Genomic DNA, 25,991 nt, shown 5'->3' with positions numbered 1-25,991 from the left:
TCCCCACACGGGGTCCTAATTAAGGAGGGTTGAAGCACTGCTTCTGTCACTGGCCCTTGGGCCTCTCCCTGTTCTTGAGATTCCATAGGAAACAGTGATCGGGGATCCCAGCGGATCTCAGCATTAAGGGAGGGGGAGGGGGAAAGCCCAGCCCCTCATTGGACAGGTGACAAAGGTGAAGGTCACACAGCTGATAAACAGACCTGGATCCGGATCCAGTGTTGTGCTTGGCCAGTGTCTGAGCTTGAGCTTACAGGCTAACTTCTAAACAGTTCAGCTTCTTCTGGGCCTGGGGATGGATTGAACTGGGGGGTAGTTACTGCTTCTGAGCTGCTCTGCACCCCCTGGCTCCTGGTGCCCCTGCTGTTAATGAGGATCATCACAGGAAGTTCTAGACTCTAAACCCTCTGGCCCTGGAGGACCTGGGAGGTTCTAGATTCTAACCCTTCTGGCTCTGGAGGACCCCAGGTTCAGGCACATTGTGTCTTACCTGTTAGAGCCACCTAGGTAGTAACTACTCGAGGGAGGATTTGAAGCCAGGTCCCTGGACTCTAGACTCGCGCTTCTGCCTCCTCCTACCATGTGTGCAATGGAAAGAGTTTTAAGCTTGTCCCGTTTCTCTAAATCAGCTGTGTTTTCCTCATGAGCATGGTTGCACTGTCTGAAGTCTTGCAGGTCAGTGGCTAAATCTGTCTTTGGCTGCCTTCCCTGGGAAAGGAGAGGCCGGGGCTGCAGGGCAGGCAGCAGCATTTAGAAAGCATGTTCTGTGGGCCAGGCTCTAGCATATGTACATAGAAGCCTGTGGGGAGCTTCTGGTCTAAGGAGGGAAGGGAGCCAGAAAAAGGGGGTCCTTGCTTGAGGGGAAGGAGACAATGAGAGCAGACCAGGATGGGCAGTGAAGGCTGGAGGAGTCACCAGAGGGAGAAGCTCACTCGGGGTGTTCTGGGACTGATGGCAGCACGCAGAGTCTCCCGCAATCTTTTCAGCTTTGCCATTCTAGGATTGCTTTGGATGAGAGATTAGAACAGAGCTAAGTTTAGTACCAGAGAGCTTGCAGTCCAGGCCCACTGGTATTTATAAGCTCTATGATCTTTTACCTCTCTGGCCTAAAGAGAAGAAGGCGGGGCTGGGCTGGCAGTGACCTCTGAGCTCCCTTTGGCTCTGGCAGGTGCTCTGGGCCGGCACCCACACGTGGCAGGAATCCAGTGTCGGCCCTTCAGTCCAGCTCACAGGCCGGCAGTGAGGGCTCCACAGGGGCTTTGAACCCAGGGGGAGCCTTTCCCTCCTTGTCTGAATTTATTATGAATTCTGGGAACCCCCAGGCTGTCTTCCGCTCCCCTCCTACTACAGGACTGGTCCTCCCCTCCCCCCCTTTCTGGTTGGCCTAAAGTTTTGTCCAGGCCTCAGATTTCACTAGAGTAAGAAACTTCCAAGGGGAGTGGCCCCTCCTTTGTACCTTAATAGTTTTAAGACTGCTCAGGCTGCTGAGCCAGAGGGTAAAAGCCTTTGGTGTGGTCACCCCCTCATAATGAAACCCAGGTAGGGCCCGAGCCCATGAGCCAGGAAAAGTGTGGGTTCAAGTCCCACTTCAGATCCCTATTAGACATGTTGTCTTGAATTAGACATGTCTTGAAAAAGGTACATCTCTCTGAGCTTCCAGTTCTTCATCTGTGAAATGGGCATAAAACTTGATAGTCCCCCCTTCAGAGGATTACTAAGAAACTTAAACAAGATGATGTTATCGAAAGGATTCCTAAACTTGGAAGTGCTCTGTGGCTCCTAAAGGATATCGCTTGTAAAAGCCACTTTGTGGACATAAATTGTTGGGCATAAGCTATGGCTGACTCACATCCACTCCGGCTTTCTGCTGCCCTTCGGATCTCCTGAAGTTTTGAGGTGAATCCTGTTTTTCTGTGACTCTTAGCTACTTAGCATCCCAGGGGGAATATTGGTCTGTAAAAGATGGTGGAGAAAGTTTGTGTGATTTGCGAAGAATCATTTGGCTTGCTGTTCTGCTGTTTACTTTTGGGCCCAGCTGACAAAAGCTACTGGGCATTTGATGAAGGCTTGTGGATTGTGCCTCCGGGGATGGGGCCTTCCTGTTTGTCTTCTCTGATAGCAAGGAATGTTCTCAGTGGGAGGGGCTGGTGGAAGAGCTGAGCCTCCCAGGCCCCATGGTCCCCAGATTATCCTGGATTAATAGCAGCGTGGGGGAGGTGCAGTTGGGTTGGTCATTGCTTTTGTGAGTTTGTTTTTAATACAGCAGCTAATGTCCAGCCAGAAGGGCTCCCGCTCGTCACTTGGACATTCCAGACGCTCCAGTCACTGCAGTCACATCAAGGCAGAAGTATCTGACCTTGGGCGTGTGGACCAGGAGACGGCTGGGCTTTCTAGCTTCTGCCGTGGCCTGCTCAGCGTTAGCAGCCAGTCGGGTGTGTTAGGGCTGCTAGTGAGCATGTCTCAGAGGCTTCAGAATGGACAAGGAATTGGGGGCGTGTCCCAATGGTCTCTTAGAGTTTGCCAGGAGGCTCACAAGATTACTGAAGTCTCCTACCTTACCACTGCTAACTCACTCCAGCACGAGTCTGGAGTCCAGGGACATGGCTTCAGATCTCCCAATAGTAGTTACTACCTAGGTGGCCCCAGGGAAGTAAGACACAATGTATCTGAACCCTGGGGTCTTCCAGAGCCAGAAGGATTAGAGTCTAGAGCCTCCCAGGTTCTCCAGACTGCAGTCTGCCGAGAATCCCACAGGCCCCGGTTCTTTTCCCACGTCAGCCATTGCCTTGTTTTCTCTGTCTAGAAAATTGGGCTTATCCTTCCTGTCTCTCCTCCTTCTACAATTCTGAGAATTAATGAGATAATAAAGGTTTATATCTTTTCAAGGATGCTTCATTGCTTCAGGGTACCATTCAGGTTTTTCTTCTGGAATTATTTTGACCACCTGACTCTTTGTGTCATTTATTAATAAAAATGTCCTATCAAACTCGAAACTTCATAGACCCAGAACTAGGAAGAATCTCAGTGGCCGCTGGGCTTTTTTTTGCAGACCTTTACATGAGGGCCTGAGGAAGTCAGGTGTTTGGCCCAAAAGCTCCATTTTTTGGTAAACAAACATAAAGATAGTTTTTAACACTCATTTTTAATGAGATTTTGAGTCCTTAGTTTTTTTTTTCTCCCCTAGATAATGAGCAATCTGATGTAGCTTATACATGTGCAATCATGTTAAATACATTTCCACATTAGTCATGTTGTAAAAGAAGAAACAGAATAAAGGGAAAACCATGGGAAAAAAACCTTAGAATGAAATTAGACTGCTTTCATCTGCATTCAAACTTCTTAGTTCTTTCTCTGGATGTGGATGGCATTTCCCATCGATTCTTTTGGAATTGTCTCGAATCATTGTATTGTTGAGAAGATCACAGGCTCAGGTTAACAAAGATTAGAGGCAGAATTTGAACCCCAACCTTTTCATTTTGCCACCATCTCTTCTGTATGTCTGACTCTTCGACTTCATTTTGCCTCCCCCAGATACTCACAGAAATGTGGAGCTTGATCCCGTCACCACCGAAGAGCAGGTACTGGAGGTCAAGGCCTATTTGGCCAAGGTGAAGGGCATCAGTGAGGTCCTGGCCCGGCGGCACATGAAGGTGGCCTTTTTTGGCAGGTGAGACCCCAGCCCCCTCAGCCCCGTCCTTTGTGGATCTGAGGGTCCACACTGGCAGCAAATATGGCATCCTCCAGGCCCACTGGCTTGTCTTGTTCTTCCTACATTGGAGCCCAGAGATCCTCTTTTAAAATAAAAGCTGCTGAGACTGAGCTGGGCTCAGTGTGCAGACTGATCTGGGATGATCTGGAAACTGCAGGGAGAAACTCGGCTTGGCTTCTATTGCTCGGGGAGCTGGGCAATGAGGAATCTAGCTCTTCAGCCCCTCACCATGGGGGGTTAATAGCATGGCGTTTTTTTTTTGGACATTTGACTTATCTATAAACATTATTAAGCACCTCCTTTGTACAAAGCCCGGGGCAGCAGATGCTTGAAGAAGAGAGAGTGTAAATGAGACATAGTCCCTGTCCTCAGGGCGCTGACCTCCCTGGTTTGGAGGAACCCAACACATAATAACAGTACATAGTATTCCCTCATAAAAACCAGTAAAACAAGATCTTACGATCTCATTAGAGTGAAGAGAAAGTTGTTGACACCTGTAAATGCCGTGAAAAGGGAGAGGAAAAAAGAGGGGGGGAGAGGGAGAGGTTGGGAGGAGGTGGAAGCCGAAGCTGGATGAGTCAGCAAGATTGAACTATTTTTAAAAGGACTTCGTATCCTGGGATGTACCAAGTTGGAGTAAAGCTCGGACTACCGGCTTCCCGGGTTGTTGTGAGGAGAGACTTTGTAAACCACAAAGCACCGCTCTCAGAGCATATGGGAGAGCCCTTCATTCTTCCCTCTGTGTCACTCTTCCTTGAAGAGTGACCTTTGGGTGAGAGGGAGGGGCTCCATGTTTTTAGAGGGGCATTAAAAACAAAATAAATAAATGAAGGTTTATTTTTTAGCATCTTCTCCCTCCCCCTCACCTTATCTCCCTTTAATAAAATGAGAAAGGATTTGGGGTGATTGAGTCTGGAGAAGAGAAGAAGTTGTGGACCCAGAAGAGCCCTCCCAAACCCAGAAGCCCCTTTGTGGGCTGCCTGGCGGCAGTCTGCACTTAGCCAACAGCGTCCTTGTGGGTGGCTGCTGATGGCTGTGATTCTCTTCCAGGACAAGCAATGGAAAAAGCACCGTGATCAATGCCATGCTCTGGGACAAAGTCCTGCCCTCGGGGATTGGCCACACCACCAACTGTTTCCTCCGGGTGGAGGGGACAGATGGCCACGAGGCCTTCCTGCTCACCGAGGGCTCCGAAGAGAAGAAGAGCGTCAAGGTAATGAGAGCCGAGGGCCCCCGGGGGGCCTCGGGCCTGGTCAGGAGGGCCCAGGGGCGGGGGGCCCGGAGCAGGCCCTGAGCCCTCTGGAGGCCTCCTGAGCACAGACGATTTGTTTCCGGCATTGTTCTCTAGAGTATGAAGGGGCAGGTAGTCTGCCGGGGGTATGGACCCTCCTTGTGTGGCCCCGGACTTGTCATTTGATGTACTTGGTTAGAGGAAGGGCAGTATGTGCTTGGTCTCGGGGTCCCGTTAGAGGTCTGAGGAGATCTCTGTCTCACATCGGAGCTTGGGGAAGGCGTTGGGGTGTGGGCGGGGCTTGGTCCTCAGGGAGGTGCTGCAGGTTGGAGGGGGCCTGATGCCCCGATTTTCAGAAGAGGGGAGGGAACGGTCTCTGTAAACTGCCCGCCCTTGACTTCACTTCCATGTACAGCTGAGGGGATGAAAAGGGGATAGTTCTGCATGGAAGGGAGGACCCATGGGTGCAGAAATAGACCCAGGGTCGGCCCCAGGAGTGCAGATGGTCCGGTTGTAGTTGGCTCTGGTCAGGCCGGTCCTCTGGGTGCCAGATTTAGGATCTGGGAGAGGGTCATCCAGGATGGCCCCAGAGGCCGCGCCGTGCAGAGGGACCAGCTGGGGATGAGAAGGGACCCGGGTGCTGGCTGTCAGTAAGGGTGGGGGGGCAAGCGAGGGGCAGAAGAGCAGGTCTGTGCGGCTGGGACAGGCTGGGGATGGGCCCTGGAAAGCAGGAGGCGCCTCTTCAGTTGGCGCTGCCTCAGGAGTTGGGGCATTCCCACGTGTGGAGCCTGTTCTGGCTCCGGTTCTGGAGCTCTAGGGTCTCACTCTGAGCCGCGGCGGGCTGGTCCCTCAGGAAGCAGCTCCCGAATCTGCCGCCATCTTCCTTCCCCTCTCCCCACAGACAGTAAACCAGCTGGCCCACGCCCTCCACCAGGATGAGCTCCTGAATGCTGGCAGCCTGGTGAGTGTGATGTGGCCCAATTCCAAGTGTTCTCTTCTGAAAGATGACTTGGTGCTGATGGACAGGTGAGCGAGAGCACGGGACCTGGGGACCCTGGGGCTGGGGGCTTCCCGGGGCAGAGGAGAGGAGCAGGGAGACCGAGCGGCCGCGGAGCTGGGCCGGCCGGGCCCGGGCCGCCCTCTGTCACTGGCGTGCCGAGCCCCGTAGGAGCTCCGGGCTGTCGGTGCTTGGTGGTGATGAGCTGCCGGCCTTCACGGGCACATTTCCCAAGGCGGGTTTTTCACTCGCAGCCGGCTGGCCGTCAAGGCTCAGCCTGATTTTTCTGGCTCTGTGGGCTCATGGCTTCAGATGCGGGGGTGGTGTAGAACCTTCTGATTTTTCCACAGGGGAAGAAACGAGTTCCTCCTTTGCTCTCTTTGTAGTGATGACATGCTTCTTTTCCTTTTGTGCCCTTTAGCCCTGGGATTGATGTCACTACAGAACTGGACAGCTGGATCGACAAGTTCTGCCTAGATGCTGATGTGTTTGTACTGGTGGCCAACTCGGAGTCCACACTGATGCAGACGGTAACCCCTCCCTCCTCCTCCTCCTCTTCCTCCTCTTCCCTCCTCTCCTTTCCTCTTTCTCCTCTCCCCCCTCCCCTTCCCCCTTCCTCCTCCCTCTCTGTCCTCCCCCTCTTCCTCCCACTGTGGCCGAGGCTCCCCTGAGATAGGGCTTCTTTGTTTACAGGAGAAGCAGTTCTTCCACAAGGTGAGCGAACGCCTTTCTCGCCCCAACATCTTCATCCTCAACAACCGCTGGGACGCCTCTGCCTCGGAGCCGGAGTACATGGAGGAGGTGGGTGGTCGCTGCCCGTGTATCCCCGGAAGGGGCTCCGGGTCTCCCCAGCATAAATGTGCTTTCAGACTGCCTTGGTATTGGAGGGAGGAAGCCCAGACTCGGGACAGCTTCTCCTTCCCCCATTCCCCTCCCTTCCCCCGGGATCTCCCCTCGGCGTCACAGAATGTCTGAGCCGACAGCACCTAGAGCTGAGAAGGCCTGTCGGCCATCTGGCCCAACTCGGCCAGGCCTTGTGGATCGGCCTCGAGGAAGCACCCGTTGGACGGCAGTCATTGCTCTCCGGCTTAGCGCAGGTTCACCCGCCACCTCGACTTTTTCTCATGCACAAGTAGCAGAAAAGGGGCCGCCTGATGGTTTCCCTCTGGGGGCAGGAGCTGCCCAGAGGTGGTGCCCGGGAGGGCGGGCTGGCTCGGCTGGCTCACGCCTCACTTTTCCTGGCCTTGGGCCTCTTCCAGGTCCGCAGGCAGCACATGGAGCGCTGTACCAGCTTCCTGGTGGATGAGCTGGGAGTGGTGGATCGGGCGCAGGCGGGAGACCGCATCTTCTTCGTGTCTGCCAAGGAGGTGGTCAACGCCAGGATCCAGAAGGCGCAGGGGATGCCAGAAGGAGGTAATGGCGCCCTCGTTCATCTCTAGTTACGGGGACGCCAAGAAATCCATCAGTGCTCCCTCCTCCACTAATGGAGCGGGCGAGGAGCTCTCGGTACAGTGGCTTCCTTTCCTGCCCATGCTCTGGGCACAGCATGAGTGGTTCAGGGGTGGCGGGGCATCCACGCGGGCCGCCGCCGAAGCCTCACCCACTAACGCTGGCCTGCTCCCCTAGGAGGCGCTCTGGCCGAAGGATTCCAAGTGAGAATGTTTGAATTTCAGAACTTTGAGCGGAGGTTTGAGGTGAGCCCTCCCCTGTCCCGCCCTCCCCCACCCCCTGCCCGACAGCCGGCCGCTCACAGGCCCTTCTCCTCCAGGAGTGCATCTCGCAGTCAGCCGTGAAGACCAAGTTTGAGCAGCACACGGTGAGAGCCAAGCAGATGGTGGAGGATGCGCGCCTCATCATGGATTCTCTGCACGTGGCGGCGCAGGAGCAGCGGTGAGAACCGGAGGAGGGTGGGGCCTGCGCTGCCCTCGGCCCGTCACCACAGTCTGCTCGCCCACTACCCTGCTCTGGATCCCTCCTCCAGGGCCTTCCCTGCTTCTCTGAGTTCTGTGCATTCCCCTTTTATCCTCCTTTTTTCAAAGCATCACGGATTCTGTTCCATGACATGCTTGTACCACACTTTCTCCAGCTACTCCCCACTTCATGGACAGCTTTCTTTCTAGGTTTTTCCTCCCACAGAAATGATTGCTGGGAGGGTTTTGATCTACATCAGGACACTCTGTCTCAGGCAGGCTAGGGGATGTGGCCAAGAATGGGAAGGCGGAGTCAGTGACCGCACAGTTCCTTCACTTTTCTTGCATTATTCCAAATTGTTTTCCAGACTAGTTGGACAATTCATAGGCCCAGCAGTAGCCCTTCCCACATTGACTATCCCATCATTTTTTATTTTTGTCAAGTGAATAATTGAATTTTAGGGATAAAATTCCCTTAAACTATTTTTTTTATTTCTTTTTTTTTTCTTCTCATTTTTTTAAAATTTTATAATAACTTTATATTGACAGAACTCATGCCTGGGTAATTTTTTACAGCATTATCCCTTGCACTCACTTCTGTTCCGATTTTTCCCCTTCTTCCCTCTCCCCGCTCCCCCAGATGGCAAGCAGTCCTTTACATGTTGAATAGGTTACAGTGTATCCTAGATACAATATATGTGTGCAGAACCGAACAGATCTCTTGTTGCACAGGGAGAATCGGATTCAGAAGGTAAAAATAACCCTGGAAGAAAAACAAAAATGCAAACAGTTTACATTCATTTCCCAGTGTTCTTTCTTTGGGTGTAGCTGCTTCTGTCCATCATTGATCAGTTGAAACTGAGTTAGGTCTCTTTGTCAAAAAATCCCTTAAACTATTTTTAAGCAAGTATGCAAGCCACTGTAGAAGAGGCCCTAGTGGCCATCGAGTCTGCCAGCTTTATGTCCCAGGAGGCTGGGGCTCTGGAGCTAGTGACTTGCCCAAGATCCCGCAATGTTTTGAGAGTTGGGGCTGTGCAGAGTGTCATGAGCCTGACTCCATGCTCTTGGATGACACCATATCAAACCTTCTTGACATTCCCATTGACTTGTGGATTTGGGACTTACTCCCACTAATCTCAGCAACTGTGAGGCGGCCCATTTTAAAAAGATGGGGACCCCGTTTTGAACAGCAGCTCTGGCCGGCCAGTGGTGGGAGTTAAGAATGGACCCTGGGGAAGCTTAGGAGAAGACTGGTCTTAATCTCTTAGGGTTCCTGCCTGTCCTACCCTTACCTTCTCTGATGCCAGGTGGGCAGTGAGAGGCTCCAGAGCTTGTGAGGCCATGGGTGGAATGCTGGGCCTTGGATCAGGAAGATGCCAGTTCAGATGTTACCTCAGTTTCTTAATAGCCGTGTGATAGTGGGCAAGTCGTTTAGCTTCTGTTGGCTTCAGTTTCCTCAACTATAAAATGAACATAAAATCAGCATCTCCCTCTCAGGGTTGTTTTTTATGAAGGTCTTAACAAATGCCTGGCACATAGTGGGTGCTTAATAAATTCTTGTTCCCTTCCTCCTTCCCTTCCCTATCTTTATCTACAGGTAGGATTTGAGAGGCCAGTAATTAGGATAAAAACTTGTGGGTTCTGAAGACTCCCTCATTGTTCTTTTAAGTGAATAGGACAGTTAACTGTCAGAATTCCCAAATTTGCATTTTTGCTCTGATCTTCCTATTTTGCTCCAGCTGGCTCATGGAAGTAAGTTTTCTAATCGACACCTTCTTTCTGCAGAGTTTACTGCCAGGAAACACGAGAAGAGAGACAGGACAGGCTGGGGTTCATTGACAAGCAGTTAGAACTCCTTACTCAGGACTTCAAAGTTCGGATTAAGCAGATCACCGAGGAGGTGGAAAGGCAGGTGAGCTCTGCCTGTGCATTAGAGCTAGGCCCCTGCCTGCTGAATACGCACTCGGCTTCAAGCTGCAATGTTAGGGGTGCTTCACAGTGTTTTTTTTCCCTGTATTTCCCAATTTTGTTTTCATTTGATGTAAGCATTCAGTACTCTGGGGTGTCTTAGCTCATGTTTGACCCTTCTGTGCTAGAAGACCTTGGAGGGGAGAGGATGAAGCCCCAGGCCAAGGGACCGGGCTTAGGGCATGGCAGCCGGGGCACACTCATTGCCCAGCCTGGTACTGCTGTCATCCCGCTGGGCCTGAGCTATGGCTACAAGGGGGCAGTTCATTTCCTCCCATCTGCCCAATGAGAAGGGGTGGACATGCAGCTCTCCTGACCCCTCCTTTTAGTTCTCAGGAGTAGTGTGAGCTGGCTGGGAGGGGAGGGGGGGTGGGTGTCGGGTCTCAGTCCATCTGCCCAGCCCTGGGAATGGCTCCCGGCATCAGCCTGTTTTTGGTGGGGTTTTGTTTCCTGTAGGTATCTAACGCCATGGCTGAAGAGATCAGGCGCCTCTCGGTGCTGGTGGATGAGTACCAGATGGACTTTCACCCCTCTCCTGTGGTTCTCAAGGTTTATAAGAATGTGAGTCATGAAACAGTTTCCAAACCCCCAGCCCTCAGAGCCCTTGGCCCCAACCAGTGACTCAGCCCCAGCTGCTCGGGAGGATCCTTGGGCTAAGTCTGACCCTGGGTCCCTGGCTTCTTAAGTAGTCATGTGTGTCTGCAGCAGATTCCCGGAAATACAGCTTCTCGGAAATGCCTTTTCCAGCCTCCAGGACTCCCTCCTTAGGGACGCCATTGTTAATAACAATGGCTAGTGTTTGTGCTCTGGAGGTTGTCAGGCTTTCGACACACATTAACCTGTGCCACGGGGACCTTGTCTCCCCTGTAGGAGTTACATCGCCACATCGAGGAGGGGCTGGGTCGCAACCTCTCCGACCGCTGCTCCAATGCCATCACCGGGTCCCTGAAGACCATGCAGCAGGACATGATAGGTCAGTGTCCCCGGGGGCTTGGGACTGTGGGGAAGGAAGCCAGGCTGTCCTGGGGCTCCCGAAGGGGGGGTGGGCTGTGGAGCCCTGCCTGCCTGTGCTACTTCCTCATGACAGAGCGAGGGATCCACATATGACAGCATAAAACATGGCTTCCCTTTGAGCAAAGCCTGCCTGACCCCTTCTGTTAACACCTTGGCACCCCGAGAGGCTGGTGGCCTCTAACACCATGGTGGGTAGCCCCCCATGAAAAGGCAGCTAGCATAGAGGGAGAGTGTTGGAAGCCAGCCAACCCGGAGTTAAAGACATCCATCACTCTGGGAGCTCATTAAGAGTGGTGTGGACATGGGCAGCTTCCTCTGCCCGGGAGGGCGGTGCTTATCTTCCCTCCCACCGGATTCTAATGCTTCTCCTTGCCTTTGAGCTACTACATCAAAAAAAGTCAGTCCTCCTTTGGCCAGTCTCCTGGTGGCCCCCAGCTCTCCCTTGACCTAGTATGTCCACCATGAGGATTTGAAGGAGGATTTCAACAGAGGGCGGTAACCCATGGTCTGTTAGGGTGACAATGAAGATGATTGGGGGTCGAATCTACCTCTGCAAATGGACAAAGATGATGTCTTTAAGTATAGGAAAGCTGAATAGAAATCACATAATGATATATATATCTCTACTAATTTATGGTTTACAAAGCACTCTGTGTGTTATCTAATTTGACCATCACAGCAAAACTGGAAAGTTGGTGCTATTATTAACTGCTGCTGTGAGATATTAAGTGATTTACCCAGGTTACCCCCCTCAGATCTGAGGCAGAATTTGAAGTCAGGATCTCCTGATTTCAAGTCTTAATATTCTATCCCATGGACCCCTCAAGTAAGCCTCATAGTAGTAGAAGTATTAGGTGAATTTAAATAGCATCAGAGTAATAATATTATTATTAGAATATTATTAGATATTAAATTTCAAATAATTATATTAACATTATTAGAATAATATTCTAATACAGAATCCACTGTTGAATCTTGTCTGCCTTTGGATTAGCTAAGATGTTCATTTGGCTCGTGGCACCAGTAGAATTTCATATATTCTTTTTAGAGCTCTTTAAAATTGTTATGGTGGCTCCCATTTGCTTACCCTAGCATCAGTTGGTAAATTCTGACTCTTTTTTTCCTGTTTCTCATTTGTACCAGATGGCTTGAGACCTCTCCTTCCCGTAGCCCTGAGGGGTCAGATAGACATGCTGGTCCCACGACAGTGCTTCTCACTTAGTTATGACCTCAACTGTGACAAGCTCTGTGCTGACTTTCAGGAAGACATCGAGTTCCACTTTTCTCTTGGGTGGACTATGCTTGTGAATAGGTTTCTAGGACCAAAGAATAGCCGCCGGGCCTTGATGGGCTATAATGACCAGGTGAGCGACCTTCCAGCAGGCACAGGCTCCCCAGTGGGGAAAGGGACGAGGAGCACACCCCGAGCTTAGAGAAAGGCCCTCAGTGGACACGAAGGCTGACTCAGCCCCAGCCAGGCAGGAGAATCTCTGTCCAGCAGTGGCATCCACTCTGACAGTTCTGCAGACGAGAAGCCCTCCCCCCACTTTGGGACCCTGTTTGTCCAGCCTCAGGCCAGAATCTTCCTCCAGGTGTCTGGCTCCCAGCCTTCCTGCCCCATCTGCCTTTATGGTTGGACTCACCCTCCCTCCACCAGCTTCAGGAAGCCCGTTCTGGACTTGGGAGGGATTTCCCGTGGCAGGGACCCCAGGGCTGAATGTCAATTGGTTTTTTTTCCTTTCTCTCCATCCAGATCCAACGTCCCATACCTTTAACTCCAGCAAACCCCAGCATGCCTCCCTTGCCTCAGAATTCTCTCTCGCAGGAAGAGCTCATGGTGTCAATGGTCACTGGTTTGGCCTCTCTGACCTCCAGAACCTCCATGGGAATCCTTGTTGTCGGCGGAGTGGTGAGTAGGGGAGCGGGATGGGGGCTTTCGGGGCCCTGTCGCAGCCTGACCAGGTGGGTGCTGTGGCCAGTTAGAGAGGAGTCTCCAGGCGCCGTGGCCCAGCTCCCAAACTTCCCCATCGTGGGGCAATGGGTCCTTGCTAGAAGTCAGACTCTCAGATAGAGAGGAGCCTATGAGGCCCTTGTCTGGCAGACAAGCTGAAAGGAGGCAGCCCAGGCAGGGAAGGAGGCGACTGTGGGGAACACCGGCACGGCCTCGTCTCTCTCCTTCTGCACCCATGGCTGCCACAGCTGAAGGGGTAAGGGCAAAGCCGCCTTTCTTTGGGGCTCCCATCACCCTGCACTCTGCTCTTGTTCCTGCGTTTTCCTCCCAGTCCAGCCAATCCCTCCACAGCACCCGGCATCCAGTCTTCTCAAGGGCCCAGCTCTGCCCTCTCCCCTTGCACAGCCGAGCTCTGGGCCAGGCCCATTTCACCTCATTCTTAAACTTCCCAAAGAGTTGGGTTCCTTTTGTTTTGTTTCTCTCGTGTCCCATCCCATCAGTGGGGCCGGGGGCCCAGGGTGTCTGTTGTGATCGCATCCTCTCAGTGGGATTTCACACGCACACCTTCGTGCCGGCTGCGGCGCGGTGGCTCCTGCAGAACCATGTTCTCGGCTGACTGGCCAAGCCCCATCTGTCCTCTAAGAAGACTTGAAGTGATGGGTAGGCTCATGGCCCAAACCCAAGAACCCCATTCTCTTATCTGAAAGGGCCAGGGCTGGGCAGGACTGCCGAGAGCTCCAGGCTTTGTCCTTGCTGTTAGACACTTGGCCTTCCTTGTCACCCTCTTCTTCCTTCAGTATCCAGAGACGTGCCAACCGCTCAGGCTGCGTGAGGGAAGGAACACAAGGGCGCTCGCTCTCAGAGGGGCCTTCGGCCGAGCAGCACCTTTGCCTTCCCTGGACAAAGGGGGAGAGCTTTGGCCGGGCTGGCCCTTCTCGGGAGCTTAGTGAGCTGGGCTTGGCTTCGGGCCGAGCTCAATGGGCTCAGCCATGTCCTAGCACGGGGCCCGTCTCAGGCTGCCTTCCTCATCTCTAAAGTGAGAAGGCTGGACCTGGCTCCTGGAGTCCCCATTTGCTCTATTTCTGTGGTCCTTTGGGTCTGTGAATCTGATACTAATGTCAGGGCCCAGCATTTAGTGTCTGCTCCATGCTAGGCAGTCTGACCCCACCACTGCCCTTGATGTAGGCACTTTTCTCAGTCCCTTTGAGGAAATGGAAGCAAACAGAGGCGAAGGGGCTTGTTTTAAGTCTGGGGCAGGATTTGAATTTAGGTCTTTTGGCCCCAGGCCCAGAGCTCTGTCCATCTGAAAATAAGCAGAAGCTGCCTTGGGATTCAGCCAAGCTTGGTCACCTGGTTTCTCAGCCAGGGCAGGGTGGTCACAACTGGCCTGAGAGGCCAGCAGGAGTCCAGTTAAGAAGCAGATCCTGAAGATGTCATGACCTCACTTGGTGCTCAGCACGATCCAGGCTTGTGGAGGAAGAAGTTTTTGGGGGGAGGGGCGTTCCAAGAAAGTTCCAGCGGACACTCATTGAGTGTGTGTGAATGTGAGACCCTGAGCTCTGTGGGGGGATAGAAGCATCGCATCTGCAGCTCCATTCCCCCCAGACGTGCCAAGGGTGTGGACGAGGAGCACCTGAGGATCAGGCTGCTGGCAGGGGGCCAAGCCAGGGATCGGGGGTACGCTGCAGTGCTGGGTTCTTTGGGATTCATGGCCGGCCTTCCTCCTTGAGCTTCCATTGTCTGTGCAGGGCACTGCCCACCAGAAGAGTGGTTGGAGAGGACATCTGGGGAGGGCATTCACCTTTTTAGTAGGAGAGCCGCCATGTGGACTTAGTCTGTTTCCATGGAGTAAGTTGGGCTCTAGTCAAGCCAAGGATGAGTCCAGCAGCCAGAGTCCTGGCATAGATCTCTGTGAAATTGCTGAGACCTTGGTGTGCTGCTGGATTTTTTAGTCTCTCATCACCTCGGTTTCCTCATCTGTGAAAGTGTTGGGGGTTGGACTGGGTGACTTCTAGGGTCCCTCCTAGCTCTCGATGCTGTAATCTTTGGAGAGCGATAAGACCCCCTGCCCTGCCTGCATCCTTAGGGCTGTTGTGAGACCGTGTTGACACACATACTCGCAAACACTTGGGAAACAATGAGGACTCGGTGGCGTGTAGTTAAGTGCTCTGTTGAGCTGCTCCCTGCCCGGCTTTCATGATCATGGTCTTTGTGCGCGTCGGGAGTGCCGAGCCTCGCACAGCACTACTGCCAGCCTTCCAGAAATCTCCAACGAGGTCCCCCGAGCAGGGCAATTCCCAATGAAGGGAATTGGGCCTTCATCTTTGATTTTGTTCACTGAAAAATAACTCTTCAAAAGTGAAGCTGGATCATTATGTGATGGTTCTTGGCCTACAAAGTCCCTTCACTCTATCAGACCTCCTTTCACAGTGTTACAGGCAAATATCTTGGTTTTATAAATGAAAAAACTGTCTCAGACAAGTGACTTCACAAGGTCATGCAGACAGTAAACAGCAAAGTCAGGGCTTGAACTTAGCTCTCAGATCTCGAGTTCAGCACTTTAAAAAATAAATGTTTGCTAATAGCTGGATTTCTCTCCATAGTCTTCCCCTCCCACAGTTATCCAATAGAATAATGAATTGCTTAAAGAAGAAAAAACAAAATGAGCCAAAGCAAACATTAGCAGGTCTGAGGAGAGGTGGAGGCAGCCGGGCCAAAGAGACCAGAGGAGCCGTCCTTCTGCTCAGGGCCAGGCTCCCGAGGCCCCTCGGGGTGATGTGGAGCGCTGCTTGTGTTTTGTATTCCAGGTTCTACATCAGTCCACATGGACATATCTGTGCTTTTCCAGGTTCATCACACATGTCTTTTCTTACAGCCCACTCCTCTCTAATCCTTCCCCACCTAACAAGTGTCCACTGCGTTTCCAGGCCTTTGTTACTCCAAAAGGAGCTTTTCTTCTCCTTGTATGTTGTATCTATCTGCCAGCCATTGCTGGGGTTCCCTAAAAAGATAGTGCCGGCCTCTGCTTCTGTCTCTGACTGTGCTCTGCCTCCCCAGGTCTGGAAGGCAGTGGGCTGGAGGCTGATCGCCCTTTCTTTGGGACTCTACGGCCTCCTCTATGTCTATGAGCGCGTGACGTGGACCACCAGAGCCAAGGAGAGAGCCTTCAAGCGCCAGTTTGTGGAGTATGCCAGTGAGAAGCTGCAGCTCATCATTAGCTACACTGGCTCCAACTGCAGCCACCAGGTCCAACAGTGAGTAGTTCTTGCTTCCCCTTTGGTCCCAAAGCCTGTCCAGAGTTCAGAGGCCTTACTCCAAGATGGAGCAGACTAGACAGACCTCTCTGTTAGCGCCCCTGACCCTGAGGCCTAGGGAACAGGGGCATGTACTCCTGTGACTTGGGGACACAGCCCGTAAGAGGCAAGGGCGGGGAGGGGGAGAGACAGGGAGGTGGGCTGGTTGGCTTATGGTCAGATCAGTAAGGGGCTGATGCCCCAGGACCTGAGCAAAGTCAGGAGCAGCTCTCTCTTTTTCAGAGCTCTCTGACTTTGGATAATTGGGCATAAACATTTACTGATGACTCTTCCCATAGCTGGAAAATTAAGTGGGAATGATTCTTTTAGATTAACTCTAATGTAAATCTAATCTAATCTAATTGGCAGTGCAGATAAAAATTGTGCGAGATACTGAGGACATTGATCATGTGGCATGTGTTGGGGACTGGCTGCACTAGTGCTAGGGAATTGAAGGGCCTCATGATTCAGGGCCATCACAAGCCTAAATGTCTGCACTTCCTAATGACCCGGCCTCTCCCTCTAGGGAACTGTCTGGGACCTTTGCTCACCTGTGTCAACAAGTGGATGTGACTCGGGAGACTTTGGAACAAGAGATTGCCGCCCTGAATAAAAAAATCGAGGTTCTGGATTCATTGCAGAGCAAAGCCAAACTCCTCAGGTGAGCGGGCTGCTGGTGGCCCCAAGGAAGCCAGCTGCTGCGATTGGCTCTTCGCAGTCTCGCTAGTCACCTTAGCGGCAAACTGCCACACAGTCAGGCCTGGTGTGTGGGTGAGGGAACAGGGTGAGAGGCCCAGGGTCTAGCTGTAGCTCTGGCTGATTAGCAGTGTCACCAAGCAGGTCCCACCTTAGTTCTTCATTTGCTCGGTGGGATGATACCCACGCAGCCTTTCTCATAGGTTGATTATGAGGATCCAATAAGGTGTGTTTAAATATATTTGGGAAAAAAAAGAAATAACAGAATTGAAAATTAGGTTTTTTTCTGCCTAGTTTCCTTATCTGCAAAATGGGTGTAGTAATACCAGTGTGCAGAGTTGCTGTGAGGATCAACTAAGATAGTCTAGATAAAGTGCTTTGCAAACTTTAATATTTTATATAAATCTTTATTATGATGACGATCAGCTCAGGCTCCCTTACATATGTAACAGGCACTTTGAATTCAGATTGAATCTATGTGATGATTATTTTCTTTTCAGGAATAAGGCTGGTTGGCTGGATAGCGAACTCAACATGTTCACCCATCAGTACCTACAGCCAAGCAGATAGTGTGGGAAGCTGGGAGCTCCAGGAGGTGTGAAGAACGGGTGTTGGGGCCCAGACGGAGGCGGGACAGTGGCAGGGGCCTCAGGCCAAGACACGGACGCCAATCCTTGTGGTAGTGGCCACATAAATGATAGCACCCCAATTTCTGATAGGGCGTTGAGCCTTTAAACGCTAGTTATTTATTACCCTTCCTTTGCCTGCTGTTGAGATGAGGTGGTTTGCAGGAAGAATGTCTGTCTCCATATGCTTACAGAAGAATTTTTCTTGTAAAGATAACTGTGGATGGTACTGAGCTTTCTTTAAATTTTGTCATTTCTAAACTTTATCAAGTTCTAATTGATTCAGTCTTTTGATTATTTGGTAAATGACTTGTTACAATGATTCTCCTGATTTCAGAATTGGCCAAAGCCCATATTAAGAGTATTGGAGAAACTCAGTGCTCAAATAGAGACTCCTGTTCCCCACTTTCCCTCCCTCCTCCTGTGGTATTCGCACTAGCCTGTGTAGACCCACAGTCCTCTGCTCTTCTTCAGCTGAAATACAACAGTAGAGAATAGTCCCTCTTGTGAGTGCTTGTATTTGCTTCTCAGATACAAATGTTTGTTTGAAATAGCTACAGTAAGTCGGGAGTCATAGCCAGCCCCAGCCTAGGAAGAAGTCTTACTTGGGTTAATTTGGTTTGATCACATTTAATCCTTTCCCTTTTGCAGCACTTGAGTCATTCTTCCAGACAGTGCTTTAACACATGAAATGGCTGGGCCAGAGAGGCTTAGCCAACTGAGGACTGTTTGGGATTTGAAGAATTGCTGCAAATGGAAACTTAGGTGATGAAAATCACTTAGAGAGAATAGTCAGCAGTAGGTCAGTACGTGAGAAATGAAGTGCATGTGTGTGGTGTTCACTTTCAAAAAGACGGCGTTCTGCCATTCTCTTCCCACTGCGTGGCTGGTTCAAGTCCTTGGTTTCTATAGTGCATTTGTGTGAGTTCTCACTTTATGAAAGACAAGTAGGTTTAAAGAAAGGAAGGAAGCTGCTGAAGGAAGATAAGACAGAAATGGCTTGAGAAGAAACATGGGCAGCAAGCATAGATTATGGTGCCTTCCTGCAGGACATCTGTGAGCATAGTGAAAGAGCAGCTCAGATGATGTTACCAAGCTAGTTTTAATTTGTGCCTGAAGTAGGCCTTCCTCCTCACCCAGCTTAGACTTGCCATGTTTTGCTTTGCATCTTCCTCCTGAGAAATGAAATCACCAATTTCAGACAGCCTGCCACCCCTCCCTCCCCGCCTCGCCTGTCTGTCCTAAAGAATCTGTTCCATGTCATTGCAGCTGTTCCTCGCTCAGCATTCAGTGCCAGTCACTCTTGGGAATCTTTTGAGAGAATTTGGAAAAATCCAACCTTCCCCTGTTCATGTCCCACTATCTATCCCCATTAGTTTCAGTTGAGACACACCTTGGCAACTTGAGCCCACTGAAGACTATTTTCTGTCATTAAATTTTGGGATGATTTTCACTGGCAGTAGATGAGCTCCTGCCCTCTTTGGCTTCTTCTCTTATCCCAGAAAGAGCCTGGGAAAAGCCGTGTCTATCTTGCAGAATCTTGAAGCCCTAGAGAACAGGACAGCAATTTTGCTGGTGACTGACTGATCATGGGGAGATGGGATGGTCCCAAAGGAAATAGCTTGGCTGGGAGGCAGGGACCCCAGCATACTCCCTCCAGCTGGCCATACAGTGGAGCTTTTTTCTCCTTGCTTCTGCATCTTGCTGCCATTTCATCTTCCTGGCATTGGTAGTTCACATAAAAAAGCAATTTGAGGGCAGACTGACCTCTCTGTAACTTAGATCCCACTACCGAGTTTTCAGTGGTTGGTGACTGAGGTGCAGTTATAATAGGGGTGAAGGAAAATCCCTCAAGATAATGCTATTGGTCAGGGACTTAGGTGGTATTCATGTACCTACTTGTTTCCCTATCTCATTGGCATAAAAACAGAAGGATGGATACATAGTAGGTCTTTGCTGAGATTGAAACATGGTTAGAAGATATTTTTGATATTTTGCCAGGATTGACCAGTGGTAGCCTCAAAGGTCGATTTAAAAATCACTGTAACAAAGTACAGTTGTCAATGAATTTTGTCATATTTGTGGGAAGTTTTTTTTAATCTAAATTTTAAAAAGAAAACATCTCTTAATGTCTTGAATGTAATTCTGGGGAGAAAATGGGAATTTTAAGATTCTTATGTGATAAATGGGTAAAATTTAATTTGTGACAATGAAGAAAGACCCTTTACTAAAAGAAGTTTGGCAAATTGCACTTTATTTTAATGCTGCTAACTTTTTTCTCTTTTTTTTTTTTTTTTGTGTGTGTGTTTTAAGTTGTTGGGTTACCAAGACCTAAGCTTAATAATGAGTTCTCTCTGTTGTATTTAAGGTGATAGATTTTCCTGAATCAGTCCTCTATCATTGCTGAGAATATTGGAAACTGAAATAAAAAGCTGTTGGGAAATGCTTTGAGCTTGCATTTCATCTATTTAAAGTCATTGTGAAACCTTGAGAATCACTCTGATTAAAAGGGTAGCTGAGCACAGAGATTATACCATTATGTATTGGAACCAAAGGCTTTTAATAAAATATGCCTGATAAGAGGCCCAGGCATTCTGAAGTGGGGCTTGCAGGGCCTCAAGAGATCAAAAACATTTTAAGGAAACCAACAAACCTGAATTTTTTTAGTAACCCCAAATCACGGAATTTCTTAAAGTTGAGGAATTCAAACCTGATCTAAATTCAGAGAGTTTACTGCCTGTGATTTTTTTCAAAGCAAATGGAGTTCTCAAGAACTACTTATCATGATTACTCTGAACACAGACCCATATGATTGGTTGCTACCACAACGGACCCAGATGCAGCATATGCCGTGTGTGTGATCCCCTACTTGAGGCCTGTTTACAAGTTTCCTCACACACAGTATACGTAAAATGGGAGTTAGTTAGAATCCCAGCATCGAAGATTGAGCAGAAAGGGGCCTTAAAGGTTCCCTCCCCCAATATCATTTTATAGATGAGGAAACGAGTCCAGAAGAGCTAACATGACTTTCCTGAGGTTACCAAGGTTACAGAAGTAATGGAGCCAATGTTAGAAACCCCAAAGCCACTTCACTTCAGATCCTTCCTGGGCCCAAGTTTCTTCTTCTCTTAAATGAGAGTTGGCTAAATGATCTCCGATGGCCCCTCTCAGTCCTTGGCTCCTATTGTGTGTGTGATCCTGTAATCATTATTAGTCATAGAATAATTCGATAGCTATTATCTCTACAACCTGCTGTCCAGGGTACTTGCACCATAATGAGCACTCGGCTGTGTGTACTGCCTGTTCGTTTCTAACTGATTGGAAACAAAACCTAGTCCGAGAGATTATCAAGCTCATTAGGCTGTGAGATTTCTGGGTGGAAGCTGACTCCCCTCTTGGTCATTGTCTTTTTCTGTGAAGTTATACTTTATTCTTTGAAAAGTCCTTATAAGCTTTAAAATACTTCACAGACAAGAAGTGGGCAAGCCATTTAATCTCTGAGTCACAAGTGATTCATCATTAAAATGGGGGTGATAATACCCTCAGAATAATTTCTTCCCAAATGAAAGTGAGGATCATAGATTTATAGCTGAAAGAAACCTGAGGCCACTGACCCCCTGGTTTTACAGAAGAGGAAGCTAAGCTTAGAGAGGTGGGGATTTGTCCAGCCCTCCACTGATGGTAAGTGTCAAGATAGGGTTTGAATTCGAATCTTCCCAACTCTAAAGGTAGTGCTCTGTCCACCATGCCATCTAGCTGCCTCTATCAAATGAGATTGTACATAAAGCACTTTGTAAGCCTAAATTGCTGAATAAATATAATTTATTCTGCTGTGTAGTCACGTCTAGGAATTCTTAACCCTTGAGTTTTTATATGTACTTTAGAATACATTTTTAAAATGAGGCTAATAGGGAAAAACAAACGATTTTAAAGTATTTGAAGAACTATCATTTTAAAGAGACATGGTCCCCAGAACTATCATTTTAAAAAGACATACATGGACCCCAGGGGAAAAGCTAAGAGGAAGAAGTATAATTTATAAGAGCAGAATTAAATTACCTGTAAAAAACCCTTCCTGATCAAAACTGTCCCAAAGCAGCAAGGTAGTAGGCTCCCCCCCTCTCACTAGTAGTCTTGAGGCCACCTTCATAGAAGAGTGGGCTTGAGACCCTAATCTGCCATCTCCTAGTATTATGATATAAATACTAATTTGTAATGTATTGGAAGGCAAAGGAGTTAGGATCACAATCAAGAATTACCTTATCCAGTAAAACTGAACAATCTTTGGGGGGGAAATGGATATTTAACAAAAAAGATCTTTCAAGCCTTTCTACCTAATTAAAAAACCAGAGCCAGATAAAAAATTTCACTTCCAAATAATCAAGGGAAACAAAAATGTAAAGAAACGAGAAAGAAAACGTAAGAAATCCAGTAAAGGTTAAACTTTATCTTCTGATATAGCAAGATAATATAATTTAACTTTTATTATAAGAGCAATTAGAAAGAATATCGACAAGGTATGGAAATAAAATGACATTGAGGAGATAAAACAAACAAACAAACAAAAAAAACAGGGATGAGAAAGAAAATCATTCTGGAAGAGGGGGAGGTAGACTGAACGGGGTAAGTTATTCTACATAAAAGAGGTATGAGAAGAGAGAAAGATGAGATGAGGGTGGTGGGCAAAACTTAGCCCTTATTTAAATCAACATTGGCTCAAAGGGAATAATATACACACTCAATTTGATAGTTATCCCATAAAAAGAGACAGGGATAATAAAAGGAGGAGAGGGACTGATAAGATGAAGGGTAGATTGGGAAAGGCAGTGCTCAAAAGTAAAACACATGAGGAGAGAAAGAATGGAAGGTAAGAGAAGGGGATAAAAAACAAAAAAACCAAGGGTAAAAAGCATGGAGGGAAATAGTTAAAGTAACTATAAATGTGAATGATGAACTCAATCTATAAAATAGAAGTTTATAGAAGAATGGATTAAAGACCCAAATCCTACAGCATGTTTACAAGAAACATCACTCTGGATTAGAGAATGCAAATCAAAATAATTCTGAGATACCACCTCATACCTATTAGATTAACTAATATGCCAAAAAAAAAAAAAAAGGAAAATGTGGATTGTTGGAGGGGGGGTGTGGAAATCTAATGCATTGATGTTGGAATTGTGAACTGATCCAACCATTCTTGAAAGCTATTTGAACTACGTCTATATATAAAACTGTGTATACCCTTTGATCCAGCAATACCACTGCTTTGTACATATTCCAAAAATGTCCAAAAAAGTAAGGGGGAAAGGATCTATTTCTAAAAAATATTTATAGTTGCTCTTTTTGTGGTGGCTAAGAATTGGGATCAAAGGGATATCCATTAGTTGGAGAATGGCTAAATAAGCTGTAGCACATGATTGTAATGTGCTACAAGAAATAACAAGCAGAATGATTTCAGAAAAACTTGGAAAGTCTTACATGAACTGATGCATGGTGAAGTGAACAGGAAAACAATGTATACAGTAACAGCAACAATGTATACAGTAACAACAACACTGTTTGATGAACTGTGAATGACTTGGTTAGTCTCAGCAACACAATCCCGAGGGGTTAATTGTCATGGGAGCCACCTGCTAATGGCTGCTGGGGATCTACTTCTGACCAGCAGAATAGATCATGTCATGTGGGAGGATGATAATGATACAAGGAGACTAAGATGCAGTTGCGTTCTCTGACTCTCTCCTCTTCCCTTTGCCTCCAATTTATTTTATTCCCAATCCACATGCAATATCTGTGTCAGTAAAGGCTGATTTGCAATTCCTTCATGGATGTTAGAATTCACGGCTGTGGGGGCTTTTGGAGAATTGACCTGCCCCTTCACACTTTGGCATGGTCCTTAACTGCTAATGATGAGGCATGCCATCCCTCTCCAGAGAAAGAAGAACTAGTATTTTTGAATACAAACTGAATATTCACTTTCATTTTTTTATACATAATGTTTTACATAATTGTGTAGTGTTCTCTGGTTCGGTTTTCTTGGGGTTTCTGGGAGCAGCTTTCATTTCAGTTCAGTAATCACAAGAGTAGCCAGGGGTTAAAGTTCAAATCCTTTACTAACTCCTTCCAGGGACCGAACTGCTTTCTGGACAGCCTTTCAGACCAGCCTTGGTCTCAGTGGGGGAAGTGCAGGAGGCCAGGCCAGCCACCAGGAGCCTGACTAAAGGTGAAATGAATCTCTGTCTCCTTGGCTCTGAGAGCTTCTAGTGTCATTGTCTTCTGTAGCTCTCAGTCCCTGCTTATATGCTCCACACTGAGTATAAACCAATCATTATATCTCTAGGAAACCATTATTTGTTGTAAGATTTTTAAATCAATCATACTGAACCATGTTAAACTAGATAACTATCGTTTCATCGATTCTACTCAGTACCTTGGTAAGCATCCTTATTTCAAGTTCAGAGTTCTGGCCCATAATATAATTGCACATATATAACCTTAAAAAAAAAAAAAAGTCTAATGCTACAGGGGGAAAAACAAACACACCTTTAATGAAATACAGAATTTCCAAACTTTCCTTTTGAAAAGACTAGAGGAAAATAAAAATATCAAAGTTTAAAAAAAAAAAAAGATAAAGTTGAGGCCATTCTATATTAGCTCCCTTTACTCCCTCGTTCCTCATCTCTTTATTTCTCAAATGTCTTTTGCCCTTTTGTCCTACAATTGTCTCATACAGAGAAATGGCTTTACTTCTTACCAAGGCAATTCCTTCTGCCCGCACAAGCAATCTTATTCAATAGTGTCTCATCTAACAAACTGTCCCCATCATCCCTCCTCTTAGCACTTATTTTCAATCTTTCTATTGTTTCCTCCACTGCCTATAAACATGCCTATGTTAAAAATTCTCAATGCCATTCCTGCTAACTACTGGAAAAGTGACAATAATGACCCAGCAATCCCTTATCAGACATATACTCAAAGACCAAAAGGTGCAATATGGACCAAAATATTCACTGTGGAGTTTTTTGTAGTAACAAAAAAATCAGAAACCAAGGTGCTGATTGGAGTTCACGTTGGTTGGGAAAATTAGTATGCCATAAGAAACGAGATATATGAGGAATTAAGAAAAATATGGGATGATTTATATGAACTGATGAAGTTGAAGAAAGCAAACCTGGAGAACAACATACACCACTAATGATAACAATATATATACTCTATCACTCGATCTTCACAATAAAATTTAATTCTCTTTTATTTTTCTAAGGCAGAGGTTAAGTGACTTATTCATGTCAGATGAGGCTGGTTTTGAATTCAGATCTTCCTAACGAGGTCCAGGGTTCTCTGTCCCCTGCACCATCTAGCTGTTTGACTAGAATAACATCAATGAAGATAAAACGTAAAATAATAGAACTCAGATCAGATACAATGATATTGTGTTATACTGTCAACTACCACGTAATTGCTGAAATTGTACATACAAGGACTTGCATTTCACAAATTATATCAAGATGAGACTTTCCTCCTTCCTCAGATCTCTTTGGTGGAATTCATGCTGATTTCAGGCATATGCAGCACGCTGAATTTTTCATTTTTAAGTGTAGAACTCTAGGTCTTAAGTAACTCAATTTTGTTTTCAATGAATTCAAGGGACTTGCTAAGTCATGTGCTGTCACAGGGGAATGAGTGCAAGCTTCTCAATAGCAGGAATTGTTATCCTGAGCTTGGAGCCCAGGGCCACCCTCATGGCAAGTGCTTAATAAGCAAATATTTATTGAATGTAAGGATCCTTGCAACATCCCGGTGAGGTCTTTTTTTTTTTTTTTTTTTTTTTTAACAAAAGAGGTACCTGAGGTTTAGATATATTTCTTTTGCCCAGAATCACAATGTTAAAGGCCACACTTGAACCCAACTAGATCTTCCTCACTGCATTCATTAACCACTGTTGCCTCTTTGATCAGTTCATATTGGAACACACTCCCACCACCAGTTGTGGCAGCATCAGCCACATTAACTCCCATCATCATCTTCATCATAAGCTGACATGTATATAGTGTGCCAGGTCCTAAGTTCTCTACAAAAACTATCTTCTTTGTCAAAATGGTCCCAGGAGAGAGGGGCTATATTATAATCCCTGTTTTATAGTTTAAGGCAGAGAGGTTAAGTGACTCATCCAAACTAATAAAGATCTACGGTTGGGTCTGAACTCAGTTCTTCCTGACTCAAGGACCATTCTGTCCACCGTGCCTCTGTGTGTGTGTACTATACACTATATGCACACACATGCATATATACACAACTGCACACACATGCATATATACACAACTGCACACACATGCATATATACACAACGTGTAGTATTTATGTGCACATGAACATGTTTGTAAACAAAGAAACGGGCATGTGCAAACAATGCAACACAGTATCTTGTGTACATGACACAAACACACATGTATGTATATTCACAATACATACATGCACGTGTATATGTACATACACACACCTACCACTTGCACTTCCTTCTCCAGCTCCTTTTACAGATGAGGAAACTGAGGTAAACAAGGTAAAGAGAGTTCCCCACTTCTAGGCAGCGGCCGCG

At 47.8% G+C, this 25,991-nt stretch overlaps 1 protein-coding gene and 1 long non-coding RNA gene across 3 annotated transcripts in view; one reads left to right on the top strand and one right to left on the bottom strand.

Moving 5' to 3' along the window:
• Positions 1 to 19,841, top strand: part of MFN2 (mitofusin 2) — a 26,169-nt gene extending 6,328 nt beyond the window's left edge. For both annotated transcript variants that reach the window (XM_051988528.1, XM_051988527.1), the window contains 16 exons: positions 3,532 to 3,667; positions 4,760 to 4,922; positions 5,842 to 5,966; positions 6,359 to 6,467; positions 6,631 to 6,738; positions 7,197 to 7,350; positions 7,564 to 7,631; positions 7,706 to 7,827; positions 9,633 to 9,759; positions 10,272 to 10,376; positions 10,686 to 10,788; positions 11,973 to 12,193; positions 12,583 to 12,738; positions 15,838 to 16,034; positions 16,600 to 16,734; positions 17,270 to 19,841. In XM_051988528.1, coding sequence (XP_051844488.1) covers positions 3,532 to 3,667; positions 4,760 to 4,922; positions 5,842 to 5,966; positions 6,359 to 6,467; positions 6,631 to 6,738; positions 7,197 to 7,350; positions 7,564 to 7,631; positions 7,706 to 7,827; positions 9,633 to 9,759; positions 10,272 to 10,376; positions 10,686 to 10,788; positions 11,973 to 12,193; positions 12,583 to 12,738; positions 15,838 to 16,034; positions 16,600 to 16,734; positions 17,270 to 17,339 — 2,099 coding nt within the window. In that variant the 3' untranslated portion in view covers positions 17,340 to 19,841. The remainder of the gene's footprint in view (positions 1 to 3,531; positions 3,668 to 4,759; positions 4,923 to 5,841; positions 5,967 to 6,358; positions 6,468 to 6,630; positions 6,739 to 7,196; positions 7,351 to 7,563; positions 7,632 to 7,705; positions 7,828 to 9,632; positions 9,760 to 10,271; positions 10,377 to 10,685; positions 10,789 to 11,972; positions 12,194 to 12,582; positions 12,739 to 15,837; positions 16,035 to 16,599; positions 16,735 to 17,269) is intronic.
• On the bottom strand, positions 7,834 to 25,991 carry LOC127555861 (uncharacterized). Its single transcript, XR_007952302.1, has 3 exons — positions 25,900 to 25,991; positions 9,140 to 9,307; positions 7,834 to 8,610 (listed from the first exon to the last, which is right to left on the bottom strand). It is a non-coding gene; the product is annotated as an uncharacterized LOC127555861 (long non-coding RNA).

This window comes from Antechinus flavipes, chromosome 3 (assembly GCF_016432865.1).
Source record: "Antechinus flavipes isolate AdamAnt ecotype Samford, QLD, Australia chromosome 3, AdamAnt_v2, whole genome shotgun sequence".
Lineage (NCBI taxonomy): Eukaryota > Metazoa > Chordata > Mammalia > Dasyuromorphia > Dasyuridae > Antechinus > Antechinus flavipes.
The sequence above is the reverse complement of the archived record's forward strand: the minus strand, read 5'-3'. Positions and strand labels throughout refer to the sequence as shown.